Below are 21,262 nucleotides of genomic sequence, written 5' to 3'. Positions count from 1 at the left end.
TAGGTTGACACCAACCTAAAACCAATTATGGGAATTGTTCACAGAAGCAGAACTCAAACCTAAGGTTGTGTTTGGTTGATAAAGTTGGAAAGGGATTTATGGATTTGAAATAGACGAGTACAAATGTCATCAATTCAAAATTTAGGACATTAACTTATCTTTAAGCTTCTCAAATGTGCAAATGGGAACAATATGTGCCAACATCCCCTTAAACCTCCATCTCAAGCACGAGCATGTGTCAATACTCACTCGCCTTAAACCTCTACCTCATTAATCCGAATGAAGAAATGACGGGAACAAAATTTATTCATCAATAAGCCGCAGAGGACAAGCGTATCCTCCACTGTACTATACAACAATCACCTCTATTTCCAATGCTGCATCTTCCTCCAAAGGCTTCCCAATGTGTATAGTTGTTGGCTGGCCAGTGGCTTTCCCATAATCCCATGAAATGATGACTCGCGCTGAGATAGACATGAGTTTCATGGTTTAACATGTTTCATAAATCCAAATCACCTTTTGTTGAAACTAACAACGGCAGATGGAACATCAGTACTTCCACATGGTGGAGTTTGTGGCCGCGGGGTACCAATTTCAGCCATTCCAAACTCCTCGCGAAGAATATCCACTCCATCCCATTCCACAACAGCTGTTGCTGAAGTCAAGGAATTGGACATCAACATTCCACAAAAATATAAAAGAAATAACAATCACATCTGACTATCTGAGGATACAATCTGTCTTCCACAAGTCTGTAATGCTAATGTCTGCTTCTGATAGAAGCCAGTAATCTGCATCATCCTATATTTCAGTGCAAGAGGTCAGAAAGTTCAGAAAGGAAATAATACATAATTCAACCGTTCAAGTTCGGAAGAAGCCTTTGCTTTTGCAATGAAGGAATCAAAGTTTCCACCGCATTTGAGGATTTTTTGGAATATCCGTTACAACTTAGACAGGAATCTTTGAAGTGTGAACCTGGTATGCCCCTTACGTCCCTAACCCTAGGAAAGTGGTGATGCCATTATATAAATGGAACCCGCCAAAAAGTCCCACAGGAGACAACTAGCAAGGAAAATAAGGATGGCAATGTCATTTTTTATAATGTTATATCTTCTTCTGGTTTGCTAGGTCCATGGAAAACTTTGCACCGTAAGAAAACCAAGTACATAAAGCTACATGTCAAGCACTCAGTGGTGTAAGTGTAAGTCTAAGGTACAAGAGAATTGAAAGCAGTCCATTAGTTTGCAGTCTACATTCAAAGTTTGTGCATCAGAAAATCTGTGTACTTAAAACATATACTCGGTGTTGCTGACTGGTGAACATCTTCATGGTATGGCGATTATAATTAGTATAAACAAACTAGTTGGAAAAACAGAACTTACATTGATATCTGAGGGGACAATTCTCATGATTCCCCCAGCATTGTCCTGTGAAACATTGGGGTCGGAGCTCATTCTGTGACTGTATTGGGCAGGTGGTTCAAACTCTACCCTACTGCTTACTACAGGGGTCATCTCTGTTGCTGCATTTTCATTGGAGCCTGAACTCGAAGCTACAGGAAAGCTTGTGGATGGCTCAACTCCATTCACCTCCTCAAACTTCTCCTCAAATTGGCTACAATAAAGTTTTTCAAAGTAATCATGAGTTCATGACCAATGAAACAAGGAAGTTTAAGGCGTTGAACAGTAGTGTTGTACCAGAAAGAAGCCTGTTACCTAACAAGGTAGACATCAATTGGACCCATTGTGCTTCGAAGGATTATTCTATATCTCCTCTGTGGGTAGTCAACGGCCTGGAATGCGAGAGGAGCAATTTATTTCATTGATCGGAAATGGAAATTAGTCAACACATTACGGAACATATTCCTAACCTCATCAGGATCTGGAACTTCAAGAGTTGTCCCATGAGGAGCCTTGATTGCTATTAGAGTTTCATTCTGCTAGAATTATGATAAAGTAAGTTTCAGTACCAATGATATCAAACCATGGCAAAGTATACAGAGCTTATGAATCATTTGTGGAGGGTCAGGAACTCCAAAAGTTTACAAGGCAATGTGTTATCCCCTTCTGGGGTGGTGGGGAATATTATAAGGGATATTAGGGCCTGCTCTGTTCGTGTTCTAATGTTCCTCCTACAGATGTATGGAGGGAAATTGGGATGGATTGGAATGTGTCTCTGCTGTTTAGCTCTAAATATCTCAGTTTTCCCTCTCTTAGCCTTTGTTTTGTTTCTGTCCAGTGGTTGTACAGTTTAGTTTTCTTGGTTGTGCTGTAGCTTATGGGGTTTCAAGGCCATCCCCTTGCCTCTTTTTTTGGTGTTCCTTTATTGAAAAGTGACTTATCCAAAAACAAATACAGAGCTAAAATTATGAAATAATAGCAGTACTATATGGTGAAGGCCGCACAATTGCAGCTTATTGAGGGTTCTTTTTTTTCTTTTTTTTGTTGAAGGGGTGGGGTGGGGAAGAAATTGCTCCAGACTGTTTCGTGCAACTTACTTGGATGTGAAAATGGCTTAAAGTTAGCAGGGGAAAAGTCAGACTTGGGCTTTGCTTTTTCCATGCAATAAGCTTCACCAAATGGGCCAGTTTTATATACACCAAAAGAAGTGCACAAAAAATCTCACCTGAAAGCAAGGTAAGCTCTTGATATCCTCTTCAGTCACAAAAAGCCACCTGTTGGAAGATCAATAAACCTTTCAATGGGGGAACAAAAAGTCCAACTCAGGGTTACAAGAAAAAAATTCATGTATAAAACTGAATCGCAGTTAGGAAGAAGAAAATCACTTTTGATTATTTTCATCTTCACTCAAATCCCTCAACCTCTCTTGCATTTCTCTGCAACAATCGAAAGTATCAGCAAAATCCAATGGTTGTAAGATAGCACCATTCGTCGCACTAACAATGTACAAAACCCTACAACCTTATCCGATCATCTAATGTCCGTTCTTCCATGGTAAGCTTTTCAACTTCCCCCTGCAGAAAAGATCACAAGATGAAATCACCTCACTTAGGATCCACATCATGATATTTGACAATGGGCAACGGATATAATCTACCAGCCATTAAAAGAAACCAGCATGGAATTCCTATTTTCCTAGCCGAATAGGATATCCACCAATGGAGAGAGGGAAAATGAAAAATTCCCAATAAAATGGTAGCACAAGATATTTTTACTAAAAAATAAGCCTGCATACCTGTAACCCAGTAATGTCATCATCAACCTCCCCTGGTCTTAAAGCATCAAGTCCTCTAATCAACATTGAAAGTTCTCATATGAGTTCCAAATGCTTCAAATGCTTGTATTTCCAGTTTAAATGTCAAATAATAGAAAAAAGAAAGTACTCCCTCCGTCCCACTTTGTTGGGCCTGTTTTTTATTTTTTTTTGGTTTTGTCAGAAAATTATCTATATCTTTTAATTTATAATATTTTATATATTCAATATGGATCTTGTTTTGATAGATCTCAATTAATTCTTTTACACAAAGGTTTTGAAATCATAAATTTTTTTTTATAGATTTTGAGATATAGACAATTTTTTGTGAGGTGCCAAAAAGGAATCAGGCACAACAAAGTGGGACAAAGAGAGTAGTATGATGTCCTTAAAAATGCTAAACAATCTTACTTCCAGTGAATCCTGTTCTTGAGCTTTTTTTCAATTAGGCCAATTCCTTCAAGGACATTAGTAATGTCATAAATTCGCCTCTTTTGCACCTGCACCACTAAATCCATGATTGGGAGCTGCACATAATCAATAAAAAAACACACATATAGCAAAGAGATTCACCTCCAAGGTTTCAGCAGCGTTGTTTAAATCTAGCATACCATCTTCTGCATGCTTAATCAAATTGATGAATTTTTTTGTCAATAGACCTGAAAAGGCATGGCACGCATTACCCTGCATATCTCTACAAAACTTGAAAACTCCACATGAAGTAGTTCAAAGATATGTGGATGGCTAAACCTAAAAGCACCACTTACGAAATTACCTAGGGAGCTATCATAACGGCAGCTACCAGCAGGAGTAACAGGAGAGGGAGAATCTGCATTTCAGACATTAGCAATATAGTTACACACTGTTTCTTTCAAATTGCTTCTGGAAACTAAAAGACATCCAACGTACAACTCATTCAGGTGAGGTAAACAGAAAGAACAAGGAAGACAAACAGACAACCTATACAATCTGATGTAAGCTTTTTCCAATGACTACACTTTTGTTTAGCTTCGTGTTCAAGGATTTGGATTTTGGACAATAAAAGTCGATGTTCAATTACCAACATTTAGAAGATTTTGGACAGCTAATCTCACCAACATTTGACATGGGGGTCTGAGGCCCAGATCTGTTGTTCTTTGAGACTTTGGACCGGCCATATATTCTTCCTCCTTTTCCAGATACAGGTGTTCGCAGGGGACTGTTAGTTGTATCAGTGAATCCAGGACTGCTAGTCCAGTCACTTGACCCAGCGTCAATAAAGTCTGTTCCACTCTTCCGCTTTAATTGCTGAGAGACATAAATTTGAAGAATTGGTACCACAACGGATACATCATACATATACCAATAACACTAACCAAGACTATGAACTATGAAGTCATACAGGATCTGCCCATAAGAAACTAACATAACAGGAGACAGATAAGTTCAATGAATCTCTCATAAATGTGATGCTAATGAAATAAACATTGGACATCCATGAATTGGTAGAGGGATATGACACAAATCACAAACACACCTGACTTTCTAACAAGATATGACTACCCAAGAAGCAAAGATGAAAGTTCTTTTCGGAAGGGAGGAAGCAGTTATACAAGAAACAAGTTATTGGTAATAATACTACTTCACAAAAGCAAGAATGAGGAACAATGGCATACGAACTCAAACAATATTCACCGCTATCATTTCCAAATAGCTAACCAAGAAGTGTTTCTTTAAAATGAAAAATGAAAGGTGCTACATGTTGAAGCTTCAGCATCATCATCCACTCCAGTAATCTTCTAAGGCTCTATTTGGCTCTAGAGCAAGGAGCAATGGAAAGAAGGCAGAGGAAAGGTAAAAAAGATTATGTACAAATTTTTCCCTCAAACAAGAAAATCAATGATTCGCCCAATCCAACTAATTGTTCCCCTTTAAAACCTGTGAAGCAAATTTTCACATAAAAGAACTGGTGTTAGGTGAACTAAATCGAGGCCTTATCTTAGTCCGACCCCTAAAATATTTGCAAAAGATTCTTCCCATTGGACACAACATGAGATTGTCCAGTTTTCCATCTTCCCTCTCATCTCATCCACATCTTGTGTTGCACTCATTTATAAACAAGTCTTATTGGACAAAATGTTGCTAACAATATTTTTCTTGGATTCAGTGCACCCTAAAATCACCTTTATGCACTACTATATGAGCTAAAAAGGTGCCCTGGCTCTTAAAAATGCCAATTATAAGAAAACAATGAAGTATACAACAATGCAAAGAATCCAATTGACCATTATTAGGCATGGCGGTCTGTTGCGCAGACCCGAGAATGTCGTATACCTTCATGAAATCTATCATGGTGACAAAAATGCTCTTGGATTCACTTTCAGTCTCAACTTCCCAAGCACTACTTTGATGCATAAGCAGCATAACCACGTGAGCTAATATGGGTAGTGTATAACGTTCGGATAAGATCTACAAGGATGCAATGGGTCCAACAAGGGTGTTGTTTAGTTGGCAATTTAATAGCATGATCCTCCTATCAGGGTAGCAAATATATCTCAGAACCTTGTTCCCACACTCCTAAGTCAGAATCTCTTAAGAATCTTGCTCCATTGAGAAAGGAGCCCTCTTCCAACTACGACAAAACTTTTCAAGCATATAAATCCCAAGTGAAATGAAAGAAAATCTACTGAGTTAGAGAAACAATGAAGCAATGGTAGGAAAATACTAACTCAAATTTGCTCAAGTACTTAGTATAAGCACATAGAAAAAAACTCACTTTGACCCCCTGTGGTCTAACCCATATGCGCTTTTAACCCCTCACATTTGATTATCAGCACATAACCACCTTATTTTGACACTAGGTATGAGTGCAACACTTAGTTTGCCAACAACAACAACAAAAAACCTTACCTATCTTCAAAAATTACAAAAGTATCTCTTCCTACCCATCCTCCTCCTATGACATTGACATCTACCATCACATCACTGGAAAACACTGAAAAATTACATCCAAGAGTACAAGAACCATTTCTGAGAATTATCTTTCAATTAAATATCAAACATAAGCAAATAGGACTTAAAGAACTCTGATGCACTAATTATGCACCAAAAAAAAGTTGATACTACAAATGTATACAGACACTTCTAAGTAGTCCCCGCCTCGTAACCCAATTAGCAATGAGGCACAGCCATCTTTGCTCAAGAAATCACGCGGTTCCATTCTTGTTAAATGAAATAACTTGAAGACACGTCTATGCAAACAATGAAAATATTCATTGCCGGTTGAATCATTAACATGTCTACAAAGAAGAGAAGCTTCATTCTAACAGAGAAAAACCACAGATGGGGAGTCTGGAACCCACAGTCTCATCAAATCCCCGACGTCAAGTTGCCAATTATCCTGAAAGTTTAAGATGCTAGGAAATGGGTCCAATATGTTATATCATATTATTAGGGCTACAAACGAACTGAGCTGCTTGCGACCAACTCAAGGCTCGGCTCGTTAAGGGCTCGGCTTGGCTTGTTTAATTATTGAGTCGAGCACGAGTTTTAGGCTCGTTTAGTAAACAAGCCAAGCTCAACTCAAAATAAATCGACTCATTTGTATAGGCTCGGCTCGTCAAGGGCTGACTAGCCAAGCTCAAGCTCGAGCTCAACTTTAAGGCTCGTATAGTAAACAAGCCAAGCTCGAACACTACAAAGCTCAGCTCGGCTCGGCTCGGTTCGGTTCGTTTGCTCCCCTAAATTACTATCCAACAATTCCACATGATAAAAGGGAACCCCATTATCTACACTTCAGTCAAATTCCATAAACTCAGAATACCCAAATTCCAGCTGTGCAATCCACAACATATTCAAATACTAATCACACTCGCATCCTTCTAAACAGATATCATAATTCATTGCCCTAACTAAACCATAAACCACCAACCAAAACAACAACCTATAAAGATGGCTTAAAAACGAATCTAAACTCACAGGAGATTTGACAACAATAGCTTCGGCCACCTGATCGGAGCCGCCGACCCTGTGAGCAGTGTCCTTCGAGGATGGGAACCTATGGTAATCCTCGTGAGGAACGAACGGCGGCTTCATCGACGAGAACAGCAGGCGGCGATTCATCGACTGTGGCCCCGGCCCCGGCCCCGCCGCCGCGGTGTTCGTAGGTTGAGCACCGGACATAGTGCCGAAAATAGGTCTGGAAAATTTTGGGGGATTGAGATAAAATAAAAATAAAAATACCCCTCGCCGTCTAGAAATTGATTGAAGACACAGATTGTGGAAAGGAGAGGAGAGAGGGGAGGGGGGGAGGGCGGAAGGGAGGGATGTGAGGGTTTTAGAGAGAGAGAGTGAAATGGGGGAAACTGAGAGAGAGAAGAGAAAACGAGGGAACGAGGGAATTTTTAGTTCGGAATACATATGGAGGGAAGGAGAAAAAATAAATTACGAATAATTACGGGTGTTTTTACGGTGAAGACCCTCGTGGTTTAGTTTTTTATGATTTGGCCCCATGCTTGGCTGATCGTACTTCTTCGGATGTCTTTTTTGGTTCGAGAGTTTGGCATGACCGTACGTCTTTGGCCTAATTTTTAGGGTAAATTATAGTTAACCCCCTCTAACTAAGCCTCGCGTGCACTTTGCCCCCTCTAACTTTTTTTTTGGCACTCAACCCCTTCTAACTAACTGAAATTCAAACGGTCATAACTTCTTCGTCCGAAATCGAAAACATGCAAATTATATATCGATTTCGAGGTCTTGAAGTCATCTTTCTAATGACACCAAAATCACATCATGATTCAAAGCACACAGAAAGTTATGATCAAAAGAGTAAAGACTGATAGACAGAAAGACCGTTTTGATCATAACTTTCTGTGCGCTTTGAATCGTGATGTGATTTTGGTGTCATTAGAAAGATGACTTCAAGACCTCGAAATCGATATATAATTTGCATGTTTTCGATTTCGGACGAAGAAGTTATGACCGTTTGAATTTCAGTTAGTTAGAAGGGGTTGAGTGCCAAAAAAAAAGTTAGAGGGGGCAAAGTGCACGCGAGGCTTAGTTAGAGGGGGTTAACTATAATTTACCCTAATTTTTAACGACATTTTAGCACGGTGTTTTTTTTTCCCGCTTACTCCGAAGTGGATTCAAGTCAAATTTTTACATCATATTGTTTGGCTCGATAATAGGAACCAAAATTGTATAAACAAATAGATCAAAATTGAAAAAAAATCATATAAAATGACGAATAAAGTCAATTTTTTTATCCTATTCCATAGACAAGATAAATATAATTAGTCTTTGAAATTGATTTACACACTCCTTTTTTTTTTTATGCAAACACTCCTCTCTTTTTTTATCCTTTAACGCATGAATTTACCATATAGTCCCTGAAACAATACACTTTGCATAAGTTGTAGGTAAATTCACGTGCTAAAGGACGAAAAAAGGAGTGTGTTCATCAAAAAGAGAAGTGTGTAAATCAATTTCCTTCATTTAATTCTTCATTTTCCCTCCATCTCCTAATCCACACATAAGGGAGAAGATAATAAAAATATAATTACTGTATTATAAAAAGGTAGAAATAATAAAAAGGAGAAAATAAAATAGACGATGCAAATTTCACAATTTCCAATGAACTTAAATTAAACCCTGATGGTGTAACGCCCCCAATTTTTGGGTACGTTAAATGAGGCATTTATTATATAATAAAGAGAGTCTGGCTCATTATTACATCATAAATACATCATAAGGAAAAGGTACATTTATTCAACAAGGAAGGAAACTAGGGTTCCTAATACTACTCTGCTTGCTCTTCCATCCTAGCAAGCTCCTCTGCTCCAAAAGCTTCCACGGTGTACATCTTATCCTGTTCATCTAAAAAATCTGACACATTATACCGGCGTCGCCACCCATATAATATGTCAGGGTCACCAAAAAGGCAACACCGTGAGCTACAACGCTCAATAGAGTAAACCCTACCCACTAACTCATAACTTACAAACAGTAAATCATATACGACGAATAGTAACAATCACACATCCACATTCACTATTCAAGTATCGTTGGTGTCCATGTTTTTTTTCTGTGTTTCTCCTACGCAACTCATCGTAGACCGTGTCTCCATTTTCACTTTTCATCACCAAATCAACATTTTCAAAATCCGTTTTTAACACACCCAACCTCGGTTCCGCCGTTCCGGGTTCCCAAGTATCCTCACAATGGTTCCGCCGCACCGGGTTCCCATTGGCACACATTTGCATTGGCTCCTCTCCGCGAATAACCAAGCCACACACCCAACCTCGGTTCCGCCGTTCCGGGTTCCCGAGTATCCTCACAATGGTTCCGCCGTCCCGGGTTCCCATTGGCACACATTCACACACACATCTCACATAATGCCATCAAAATCGGTCATTATGTAGTTTCAAAAATATTTCCTCCTTCGAAACACATTTTTCTTGTTAACCACACCCTAGGTGTCATGTTTCTATTTTCTCGATTTCCGTGTCTCGTTCTCATGCATAGACTCCGCGGTAGGACTTTTCACATACGCAACCATAAATCATTCATTGTAATCTAACAAGATCATCCAATTCTATATTGCTAAGCATGCTCGAAAAGATCAAAATATGAATACTTCAAATCAAGCGTTAAAATCTTATCTTTCGAAAATCGTTATATCTTACTTTTTGAGAAATTCAATACAACATATGTTTATTTAAGACAAAGTCATTTATCCAACATGTTCATACCTCCATTAGTGAGATAAACTTATTGACAATCATGCATTTTAAACGATAAGCTTATTTACTTGAAACCAAACAATAGATAATCTTATCTACGATATTGATACTTTGAATCAAGAACATGCTACTCTCTAACGTAGATTTTATACTATACGTAGAGTTATTGGATTAGGGTTCTACGTATACTTAGGGAAGTAATTAGAGAAAATCTACATGATCGTAATGTCATTTCAAGATTTTGTAAAACGAGCTTGCTATTTATTCCTAATACTTTAACTTGCCTTATCATAAGCAAAATAACTAAAGTTATACTAGGGAAAATGAGTAGAGATTAATCTACCTTGATCCGAAACTAGTCGGGGCCGAATAAGCTAGTTGAAAGATTTTCTACGGGCGGTGAAACTTGCAAATCTGGACCAAACTTTGGATGGCAGTAACTCGGTCAATATTTGGCCGAATACGATTGTTCTTGGGTCGAAGTTGAAGCTCTCGAAGTGCTCTACGACTTTCGTGAAGGAAGTTGATCCTAGAAACTACTTTAGGTAGGAGAAAAATGGTGATAAAGGCAGAGACAGTATGCTGTCAGGAAATGGAAATCCGAGATTTTTACTGAACTTCGGATGCCGATATCTTTGTCATTTCTTCACCGATTGGGATGGTTCTTGGGTCTAACTTGAAGGTTTCGAAGTGCTCTACAACTTTCTCGAAGGGAGTTGGTTCTAAAAACTACTTTAAGCAGGAGAAAAATAGAGATTCGTGGAGGGCAGTAAGCTGCCTGGAAAAACAGAAATGGTTTCTAGAGAGAAGTGAGAGCAAGAAGTGATGATGTGAATTGAATGGAAGGCATGGGGTGCTATTTATAGCCAATACTTGAGCTTCTCCTTCCTCCTCTATGGCCGGCCCCCCCCTTCTCTCCTTCCTCCCATGGATTTGCTCCATTGTCATGTCCAATCAAGCTTGAAAGCATGCCAAGTCTTCCATGACTTGTCACTTCCATTTGTAGGCCAAATCTTAGGTCATCATGAAGGGTTTTGGACTTGTCAAGTCTATGGGGAGGTTGCTTGCAAGAAAGAATATAATCATGGGCTAGCTTTGTACTTTGGAAGACTAGAATGGGTTGGCATGTAGTCAAAAAAATAGGCTTAAGGCTATAAAGGTTGCTTGTGTAAGTAATCAAAACTCATGCACACACTCCACCCCACTCTCTCCATCCGGCCTCCTCTCTCTCTCTCTCTCTCTCTCTCTCTCTCTCTCTCTCTCACTTGTATCTATATACATCCAAGAAAATCTAGGAAAGTAAGTCTAGGATTTTAAGACTAGAACATAGGCGTGCATGCATGGCAAAGCTAGTCTTGCTTCCCTTGGAAGCAAAATGATGGGATTCTTTGTATGACTTGTCTTGTCATGCTTATTGGTAAGTCAAAGGTCTATTAACCAAAGGACAAAAATTCCCCTAACAATTATGGACCAAGGGGTAAAGGAATATTGGTAATAATTTGATATGACTAGTCATGGGAATCTATTGTCCAAGGGATAATATTTTCCCTAACATTTATGGACCAAAGGTTAAAGTTTTCCCTTGCCTTTATTATCTAATAGGTAGGGTAAGTAATGATGCTAGGTAAAGTGAAATGACTAAACATAGGAATAAAATGATTACTCCTATAGTCTAATGGTTCAATAGGGTTCGGGGGTTCAAAAGGCTCAAAAACGGTTAAAAAGGTCCATCTAGGATTAGGAAATTGTAACTAGATTGAAACGGTAATTAAGGTTTTCTAACGAATTGGTTGGAAACTAATTCTACTTGCCAAGTAGGATTTCTAGCCAAGAAATATAATTTAAAGATTTTATTTTAACTCACTAGAAAAAAAATACGAGTGCTTCTACAAGCATACTTGTCTTTAGAAAATGACTAGATTGCTCGGCGTGAAAGATATAATTTTATAAGTTTCAAATCTAATTATGACGGATTATAAAAATTAAAAAGAAATTTTCAGTAGCAAATCCAAGTAATTAAGATAAAATTTAAATATTTAACGAAATTTTTATTTACCAAAAATCAGGGTCGTTACAGATGGCCTCCTAAACGGACAATTTTTTTTTAAAAAGTCTTTGAAGTTTTCCAAATGGAAGAAAATGTAATTAATCTCTTAACTATAAATGGAGTTTTGAGTTATAGAGAAATTTGGTGCTCATATTCTACAAGAGATGCTTACTATTGAGAGGTTCAAAGTGAATTTTATGCTATCAATTTCCGCAATAAAATGGAATGCTTTATCCATGTGTGGCCAAAATGTGGGCAGATTTTTTTTGTGGACAAATCGTTATTCGTCTTAATTTCTCATTTCTTTCATTTCATTTCAGATTGTTCTCCACCTTATTTGGTTCAACTTTGTTTTTAGCTTTTTTTGGATGCTTGTTTCCTCTTTCATTTATATCAAATTGATTTTCTTCGCACTTCCCGATTTTTCATCTTTTTGTCAAGTTTTTTACTTTTCACTTATCTTAAATTCTAAATTGGTTTGGACAAATTACATCAAATTCCCCTCAACTATGACCCATTTTCATTTAACCACTTTAATATTTGAAACCTACCCTTAAGTATCATTTCGTGACACTGACACCACCCCTTCTGTCATAACGCCGTTAGCAAGTTTGCACTGAAATATGACATGTGATGATGTGAGTCGAGAGCTGGAATGGGACTTTAGGGAGTTTTACTACTGTAAAATTTTGATTCTGCGTTTCAAAAAGGGTAAGGGCCGTGGTCTTCCAATATTACTAGAATTTAAGGGTTTGCTTATTTCTCTCATTGTCTGTAACTCTTTGGAGCTTTCTCCTTCCATGCGGAAAACTTATTTGATATGACCAACTAGTTATTTAGTATGATATATGCATAAATTGGCTCAAGATACTCTGCATTATCAGAAAAATGATCAATATTTGGGAGTATAGAATGCTCTTAAGTGATGTAAAATGAGATTTCTTTTATAATTTTGTTAAACCATCCGAACCGTTGATTTTAAAATCATGCTTTTATCCATTCCAAGAAAATCAAGTTGATAGAAGAACCACAACTCCGATTGAAAAAAGAAAAGAAAACAAGCACAACTGCTTGAACAAAAAATGTTTGTGGGGGAAGAAAATTTATGTAACCCTTACCCTGTGACCAAATAGGCATGAGAATTTCTCTTCCACGAGATTATATGTTCGAATCTTATGGAGATAAACATTCCAAACTTTTGAGCTATTGGAGGATAGTTTGCCCGATGCTTAAATATCTAGTATTTTTTTTTTTGTCATTCGTTAATCCTAATTTACTCTATCTTAGGGGAATTGTGGAGAGAGATGAGTGCTCAGGGGAATCGAACTTTGCCCATGTGCATGAGAGTATAAGGGAGACACCAATTGCACTCCACTCCACTCCATTTGTGCCCGATGCTTAATTTAAAGGTGAAATTAATCGAGTTACACGCAATCTGATCCGAACATCCGATCAGGTGATAAAAATTTGGCCTAATCTCCCAAAAATAACCCGGATGAATTTTTTTTGTTTTGTTTTTATTTAAAATTTTCTCACATTTGCTAGTTTTGGGTCAAACTTCTATGAATTGTTAGTTCGTCTCAACGAAAGGAATAAAAAATAACTGTATGAATTTTACCCTTATTTTTATTTTATGAAATATGCAGTTTCTGGCACTCATAAAAACAGACGCAAAACTAACAAATCAACGGCTTGCATAGCTTCTTCAACATCTATTCTATCTTCTTTATCCTTTTCCTATCCCAACTCGTCTTCTTCCATTTCCCCCAAATCCTCCCTTTCAAATCTTCCCTTCTCTTCTCAATCCCTCTCGCCCTCTTCCTTCGACGCCCTTCGGAAATCCTTCCATTCTCTACCCATCTCCTCCCCAAGCAGTTCCCACGCCAGGCCCGTAAGTATTCCACCCCACGCGTATCTGTGCATCTGCTGTGTTTATACGGGCTTGTCATTTTCGTTTACGCGTCTATTCTTACTTGAGGTTGATCAAAAGACCATCTCCATCGCAACTCCTAACTTTCGTTCAAATTTGAGCGAGAGCTTCATTCAAATGTGCAATTTCGGTGTTTTGTAGGGAAGTGCTTTTCCATGTCTGTTTTCTTTCCTATATAACCTGTGTTATAATCAGGAAACATAGTATTTCGTAGCATCTCCAAACCTTACCTATTTTTTCACCCAAGTTTGGGTAGAGATTTGGGTTAGAAGCCTGATTTGGCAAGGTATCTCCAATGCTAAACCCATATTTTTACCCAAATCTATTATTGAATGGCACACTTGTAATTAATGAGTGGCACACTTGTAATTGATGAAAGTGAAAAGAGGGTTTGAAAAAAATAGGTATGCGTTTGAGTCTCCCCAAAATTCGGTGAGGAAATGGGTAGAACTCAAAATTGGTATGACATTGGAGATGAGTTATTTGGCTTTTTACTCAAATTTTGGGTATGGGTAGTAAACTGGGTAAGGACTGGAGATGCTCTTACTACCTTTTGAGTGGATTCTGAACTATCCATGTACACCAACTTACGTCGCATCATGATGAGTCACGAAGTTTTGTTTTGGCCAGTTTTTATTCCACCGTTTGTGCGGAAACGTGTATGCTCAGACATCTAAGACGAGATAACATTTGCAGGAGAATATGATGTGTAGATAGTTTGAAACTGTTATCTGTTAACTTCATCTAAATAATCATTCACGTCATACATTTCCTTCTTAAATTGGTTTCCACGATTACATCGTTATAAATCTATAATCTTCATGCATATCCTTACAACAGGGTGAGCTTCCACTTGTTGGAAATCTAGTTCCAGACTTTGAGGCAGAGGCTGTTTTTTATCAGGAGTTCATCAAGGTAGTTTTGTAAAGAATAGTGATGTGACTTAAAATGAAAATGAAAATTGTGAATACTGATTGTCTTGGGCTCTGCAATCATGTGCTTCCTATAAATAACTGATATGTGGGGTGTAGTTTTTTTTTTTTGAAGTAAAGGTGGGGTGTACCTGAGTGTGGAGTTTTATAGTTGGTCCTTCTGAATTCAACTGATTTTTTTCTTTCACTTTGGTGTAGTCCGTAGTGTACTCAAAGTTCTGGATATAGTGATTAGGATTGTCGCCTGCCACTGATAATGTATGTAAGTCTGTGGTTTACAGTTATTGGTTCCTTATTCATACTGACTGTGTTAGTGATGACCATTGGGAAACACTCATGCATCCAATTAGACATTTTTCCTTTTGTAAAACAACTCTGAAAAACAAATAAGAGCCATTTTTGTTCATGGTTATGCTTGGTTTGTTCAAGGTTATGCTTGGTAAGGGGCTTAGTTGGCCAGGGAAAATGGGTGTTGTATATTTTGCTCTTTTGTTGTTTATTGTATGCGATAGATTGTAGATTTTATCCTAAGTGAGGGTTTTGTTCTTGCAGGTTAAACTCTCATATTATATTGGAAAGAAGTATGTTATTCTCTTTTTCTACCCTCTGGATTTCACATTTGTTTGTCCCACAGGTGAGTTTGACTTTGGGTGAATGTAATTTTTTTTGTTCTTGCAGTAATTAAGTTTCTGTATGAAAGTAAGCTGGAGTCTAAAAGGATACTGATCATGACCAATTTTGTTTTCCTTAAATGATGTATAGAGATCACTGCATTCAACAACCGCTCTGCAGAGTTTGAGAAGTTAAACACAGAACTGTTGGGTGTTTTCATCGACAGCGTGGTAAGTTTACGTTTTTATTTGCTCAGTTTGATGCATTCATGTAAAATAATATATTCCTGTTAACAATAGAAATCAGATGGTGGCATCTGTTGTTGCCAATATCATAGCTGTAAAATTTGAATCTTCACCTGCACATAGTGGCATTCATTGTTTTTGTGCCCAGTCAAGAAAAGGGGACAAATCAACAATGCTAGGTCATCACTAGCTCCATTGGCTATATACAGAACATTGTTAATGTAAACAGGCGGATTGCATTCCCCTGACAGTAGTGTTACTTCTGTTTCCTTGCTGTTGACAAATGACGCGCATTTTTCAATGACCCTCTTTAATACCTCAAACTTCGCGACTTTTGATTTGGATTATTTCAGAGCATGAGTACGTAGTTCCACTAGCTGCTTATACGTTGCCATTTTACAGTACTTTGTTTGCTTCTATTTTGAGAATATTAATTTTCTCTTTCATCGTGATTATCTTATTTAGTTATTTTATTTTTCGTGAAGTTCTCCCACCTTGCATGGATCCAAACAGACAGAAAGTCTGGGGGGCTTGGTGATCTGAAGTATCCATTGGTTTCTGATGTGACAAAATCAATCTCAAAATCTTATGGCGTACTGATTCCGGATCTGGTATGCTCTCTCATATTTTTGCAACTATTCGGCTTTCGTTGATTTCTTGTCCCTAAATGCATCCTAGAGCATACGGGTAGTTGGTTGCTTAATAAGGAAAATGGTACTTTTAATAATTTTATAAGGATGGTTCCTTCTTCATAAAACTTGTTGAATTGTTTTTCTTGTGCATAGACACAAATGGTGAATCTGTGGCTAAGATCACTGTCAAAGTTTTTTTCAAAACTCAGTCTGCGATAGCCACCATATTCTGGAATTGTATTTCATCACTTACGCACCCAGGAAGGTGTTCTTTTACTGATCTACCATAAATGCATCATCGTTTGTCCTCTATTGAGGCAGTGCCAGGGAATTTTTCGGGCGAAATTTGTATGATAGTGTCTCGTACCATGTACCCAGTACAGCAAGTACACACAAAGTATATCTCTTCACTTGATGATGCATGGAGTACGTGGATGAAGTAATCAAGTGTCCGATTTGAGATTAATCAAACATGACTATGCTTACTGAATTTAATGTTACCTCTTCTGAGAGTGTGACGGTTGTGGAAAGAGAGTTCGAAACAATGTGGCAAATGGCAATAGTCAAAAAGAAGGGAAAAAGAGATGAATAAGCAAGGATGATTTTAAAGTCTGGTACAGGGTTTCTCTTGCCACCACCAGTTTTTACTCTCTGGAAGTGGAACTCCAGTTTGTTGTTGGGTACATCCTAGTTATGGGCGGATGTCTTATTGTCATTTAAGTCTTCCTAAGGTTTTTATTCCATGACATGCCACTATACATTTCATGTTCAGGGAATCTCATTGAGGGGGCTTTTTGTTAGTGACAAGGAAGGAATTATTCTGCACTCCACCGTTAACAATCTTGCAATTGGGTGGAGTGTGGACGAGACAATGAGAACACTCCTGGTAATATTTTTAAATGAAGAGCGGGGCTGCATTTTCTCAGATTTACCTATTTAGGCTGTTTTTGAATCTTGGATTCAGTGAGTGATTTGTTGAAGAAAAAGTACAGGAAAAGGATTTGTGTTGCTTGTCTTTTTCTCTTTATTTTCTCACACTTTTCTTGGGTTTTTCGTTTGACACTGGAAATTCGATCACATATCCAAGATCCAAATAGAGCCCTTACATCTTGTATGCGCTTATTGTCTTACCGTGTGTGATCCTGCAGGCATTGCAATACGTGCAGGAGAATTCAGGGGAAAAACTCTTTTCTCCATCCAAACATGTAGAAACCCCCAACACCATGCAATACACCCTCCATCTCTCCCCCGCCATCACCACCCCCACCACCAATTCCCTCCCCAGACCCAACAAGTTTCCCTCCAACACCCCCAACTTTCCCTCCCTTTCCTGCCGCAGAAACCTCCACTTTCCCTCCCTTTCCTCTACCAAAACCTTCATTTCCCTCCCTCCAAAGCCCCCCAAACCCCCAGAAATTCCCTTATCTCCTCCCCCAAACCCCCTCTCCAGCTTCCAAGAGGAAATTCTCTACCTCGACTCTATCGGCATTGACTTCTTCTCTCTCCTGTCCGCTCACCCCCCAATCATCTCTGCCTCGGCCACTGACTTGAAATCTGTTGTTGAATTCCTTCAATCCACCGCCGGCCTCACTACCGCTGACGTCTGCCGCGTGGTCGGCATGTGCCCTGAGGTTCTAACCTCCAAGATCTCCGCCCTCGTTGCCGTCTTTACCTTCCTCCTCCGCGAGGCCGGCATCGAGGGTTCCGATCTCCGTCGTGTCATCCACCGCCGTCCGCGGCTCCTCGCCTGCAGCGTTGAGACCCGCCTCCGCCCCACCCTCTACTTCCTCCAGAGCATTGGCATAACCTCCATTAAGCAATACACCTCTCTCCTCTCCTGCTCCGTGGAGCAGAAATTCGTCCCCAGAATCGAATACTTCCAGAAAATTGGGTTCTCGCAACGAGACACGATGGCAATCTTTCGTAGATTCCCTCCTTTGTTTTGTTATAGCATCAAGGACAACTTCGAGCCCAAGTTCGATTACTTTGTGATGGAAATGAGGAGAGAATTGAAAGAACTGAAGGAATTTCCACAGTACTTTTCTTATAGTTTGGAAAATAGGATTAAGCCAAGGCATAGGCGTTGTGTGGAGAAGGGCGTTTCTCTAGCACTCCCTGTGATGTTCAAGACCAGCGAGGAGAGGTTTGAGGGTAGATTGGAGATGTTTTTTAATTCATCAATTCCAGTGAGAACTTCTCCTTTGTGGTGTGCAACTTATGATGAGAATGTATTATAGGTAATCACTAATTTATTTTCACAAAAGTGTGATTGGTAAGCTTTTTTGTCTACCCATTAATGTTGTTGTCGTAGTTTTATGCTATTTAGGAGTTCTATTGGTGATAAATTTAACAAATTGATAATTAAGTGGAGAGGATGCTGATAATACTAAAGAATGCAGCATTGTGGTCTGAAAAGGCGTACTGTATTGGAAGTGTACAATTAATGTCTATTTTTGAACTGCTAGTTCTTGCTTCAGTCGCCGTAGTTGAACTTGTGTCGGACCTGACCTATGAAACCATTGATTGAGATGTGAATTATGTATACCTGTTGGTCTTTATTTTACTCGGATTTGAACTTCCTTGTATACGCATTTTAGCTTGAAATTGCAAGATCATTTTATTGGTAGCCTTAAGTACTTGAAAATTTGATAAGCTTGGAAAGATGTTGTCATTCAACTGGCCGCTATTCGTCGATTCTTAACCGTTGGAAGTCAATGGTGGCATGTGTGTTTCAATGTTTGTTATAGTCCTTTTGGTACTTTGAAGCAGATTTAAGTTTGCCTTGAGCTTTTGGTAATGATTGCAGTGGTTACTACTTCAGTTCTTCACCAAGTATTGTTTGGCTTTGGGTCGATCTGGGAGAGGATGTGCTGCTTACTTGGAAGTAAATAAATTCTATTTCTTTCTCTTTTGTCTTGGGAATGAGTTGGTTGAGGTCTTTTTCTTCATCAGTCTCTGTACTTTGTTACTCTCTCAGATGTGTGCTGTCCAAATGCAATTTTTTTTCCTTTTAACTGTTCTTGCCCAGTATGACCCGAATGAGAAATTCTGCGTACAAAGAAAATGTACCCCGAAAAGGTAAATCAACGGTATAGATGCATTTTTAAGTGCATCTGTACCGTTGATTTATATTTTTTTCTTTGTACCTAACACCCTGGATCTGTTGGTAGTCTACTGTGATATCCCTATAGACTTGAGTTTTAATCTGGATTGTTGTTGCATGATGTGATCCATAGCATTTGCGAACATTTTGTGATAGTACTTCAAGCGAGAGCATCTACTGGGCTGAGAATATTCCAAGTATTATGAATTTAAAGTTAATGACATCAATTTATGTTCAAAATGTGAATATACTATACAAAAGTTTTTGATTTTATACAATTCAAAGAATGTCTATCGTCACATTCGAATATGAATCGTGTGCTATATAACATCTATTCTAATAATCAATTGATCCCTCAACTTGATTCATGAATGCGACATTTTATTTTTAATATAGTTTGCACACGGCATGATATCTTTTTTTGGTAGATCACACTGCATGATGTTAGTATGTTGATAAGTCAAATTACTACAAAATGTCGTGATTGCTCCATTAACTCAAACCCATGATACCTCTCTTAGAACCAATCAAAATGGGGTATACCACGAGGATTGACGATTCATCTAGATTATTGGTGACCTAGATATATACGAATGTTGACTGACAAGGCGACAATGGTTTGCATTCTGCATTGGAGAATAGTATGCCACATATTATGTCAAAATGTATCTTGAAAAATGTACGTAGAAGATGCAGAACCCAAAAAATCATCATTGGAGGAATTTTGCAAATTCTGTCTGAAAAATGTACTTTACACAGAGCATCTGAACAGGTTTGCAAATTCTTATTATCGTTCAAACGTTTATAGAGTAATAGGCAATTCACAACTCAAAATCTAAACCATGATTGCCTCCTCAACCCCCGATAATTCGGATAATTCAAGTGGTGCTCGGAAAAATATTTCTACTGGAGCCACAGATTTTGTAGTAAAGCTCAGAACATAAAAACTCCAGAATACTACATGACAAATTGACAATGCTCTGGGACCAATTAATAATTTTTCTGACACTCCTCCATCTCGCCAAAATTATTGAGCGTCTCAAATTTGTGGAATATACTATTAACCCTGGAGATCCGAATTTGTGGAATATACTATTAACCCTGGAGATCAGTTAGTAAAAAAAAGAAAAAGAAAAAGAAAAAAGGAAGGATAAATTTCACTTACCTCCCATGAGGTTTCTGGCAAATACAGAGACATCCCCTGAGGTTTTTGAAATAACGCTGACGTCCCTTGTTTTTGAAACTATTACCTAGACAGTAGATTCCCTCTTTCGTTATCTCAATCACTAAAGGGTGTTAACTTTAGCTTTTCAAAGGCAAAAATGCCCTTCGAAATGCATTAAGTTTCTAGTTTTTTGTTTTTTTGTTTTTTTTTGTTTTTATCATCCTCGCTACTTCAATTTTATTTGCTTAAAGATATTAATTAGTATTTCCTTAGTTAAATTATGTGGAGTGTGACTTGGCCTAACTTATTAATTTCGTCTTATTTTTTTAAATTTTTGTTAGTTTTGCATTTAATATATTTTGATTATTTATTTGTGACAATGAGCGGAAAAACAAAGTGAAAATATACAAACTGAAATTGAAAAGAGATTAGAAAGACGAATAAATGTTTCTATCATGTGACACAAAAAAACAAATGTTGTTTCTATCATGTGACCAAAAAAATACAATGTGATCTTCTTTTTCTTATATTGTTGAAAAATTCATGATTTACGTGTCCTGATTGGATAGATCCTTCAGGGATTTTTTTTAAAGATTTGGTCATAGTTTTGTACTTTCTAAAATTCTTTCATCAAGATGACTACACAATTAAAAAAATTTTAAAA

General features: G+C 38.1%; 2 protein-coding genes across 3 annotated transcripts; one reads left to right on the top strand and one right to left on the bottom strand.

Annotated features, from left to right (window-relative positions):
- Window positions 1-79: 79 nt before the first annotated feature.
- On the bottom strand, window positions 80-7,554 carry LOC131319325 (transcription factor E2FA). 2 transcript variants are annotated; one of them, XM_058349530.1, is made up of 14 exons: window positions 7,171-7,554; window positions 4,308-4,500; window positions 3,989-4,042; window positions 3,787-3,872; window positions 3,625-3,713; window positions 3,196-3,250; window positions 2,922-2,974; window positions 2,786-2,836; window positions 2,626-2,674; window positions 1,871-1,939; window positions 1,716-1,792; window positions 1,383-1,614; window positions 735-801; window positions 80-649 (listed from the first exon to the last, which is right to left on the bottom strand). In XM_058349530.1, the coding sequence occupies exons 1-14, from the start codon at window positions 7,372-7,374 to the stop codon at window positions 513-515; spliced, it is 1,416 nt and encodes a 471-aa protein (XP_058205513.1). In that variant the 5' UTR covers window positions 7,375-7,554; the 3' UTR covers window positions 80-512. The 2 variants fall into 2 exon arrangements, with proteins under 2 accessions (XP_058205513.1, XP_058205514.1); XM_058349531.1 differs by having other exon boundaries at window positions 1,871-1,936; window positions 7,171-7,552.
- Window positions 7,555-14,846: 7,292 nt separating this feature from the next.
- Window positions 14,847-18,593, top strand: LOC131321395 (transcription termination factor MTERF4, chloroplastic-like). The gene is made up of 6 exons (XM_058352380.1): window positions 14,847-15,103; window positions 15,394-15,475; window positions 15,604-15,683; window positions 16,184-16,309; window positions 17,103-17,216; window positions 17,479-18,593. The coding sequence occupies exons 1-6, from the start codon at window positions 15,098-15,100 to the stop codon at window positions 18,565-18,567; spliced, it is 1,497 nt and encodes a 498-aa protein (XP_058208363.1). The 5' UTR covers window positions 14,847-15,097; the 3' UTR covers window positions 18,568-18,593.
- Window positions 18,594-21,262: the final 2,669 nt, after the last annotated feature.

The sequence above is a fragment of the Rhododendron vialii genome, chromosome 3a (assembly GCF_030253575.1).
Source record: "Rhododendron vialii isolate Sample 1 chromosome 3a, ASM3025357v1".
NCBI lineage: Eukaryota > Viridiplantae > Streptophyta > Magnoliopsida > Ericales > Ericaceae > Rhododendron > Rhododendron vialii.
This window is presented reverse-complemented; position numbering and strand designations above follow the sequence as displayed.

Coding starts and splice junctions, on each gene's coding strand:
- LOC131319325 (XM_058349530.1), bottom strand. CDS start 7,374: ATGTCCGGTGCTCAACCTACGAACACCGCGGCGGCGGGGCCGGGGCCG. Junction 3,714..3,786: donor ACGCTGCTGAAACCTTGGAG/GTGAATCTCTTT, acceptor TTAGTGGTGCAG/GTGCAAAAGAGGCGAATTTA. Junction 802..1,382: donor TTGTCCCCTCAGATATCAAT/GTAAGTTCTGTT, acceptor ACTGAAATATAG/GATGATGCAGATTACTGGCT.
- LOC131321395 (XM_058352380.1), top strand. Junction 15,684..16,183: donor GTGTTTTCATCGACAGCGTG/GTAAGTTTACGT, acceptor TTTTTCGTGAAG/TTCTCCCACCTTGCATGGAT. Junction 17,217..17,478: donor AGACAATGAGAACACTCCTG/GTAATATTTTTA, acceptor GTGATCCTGCAG/GCATTGCAATACGTGCAGGA.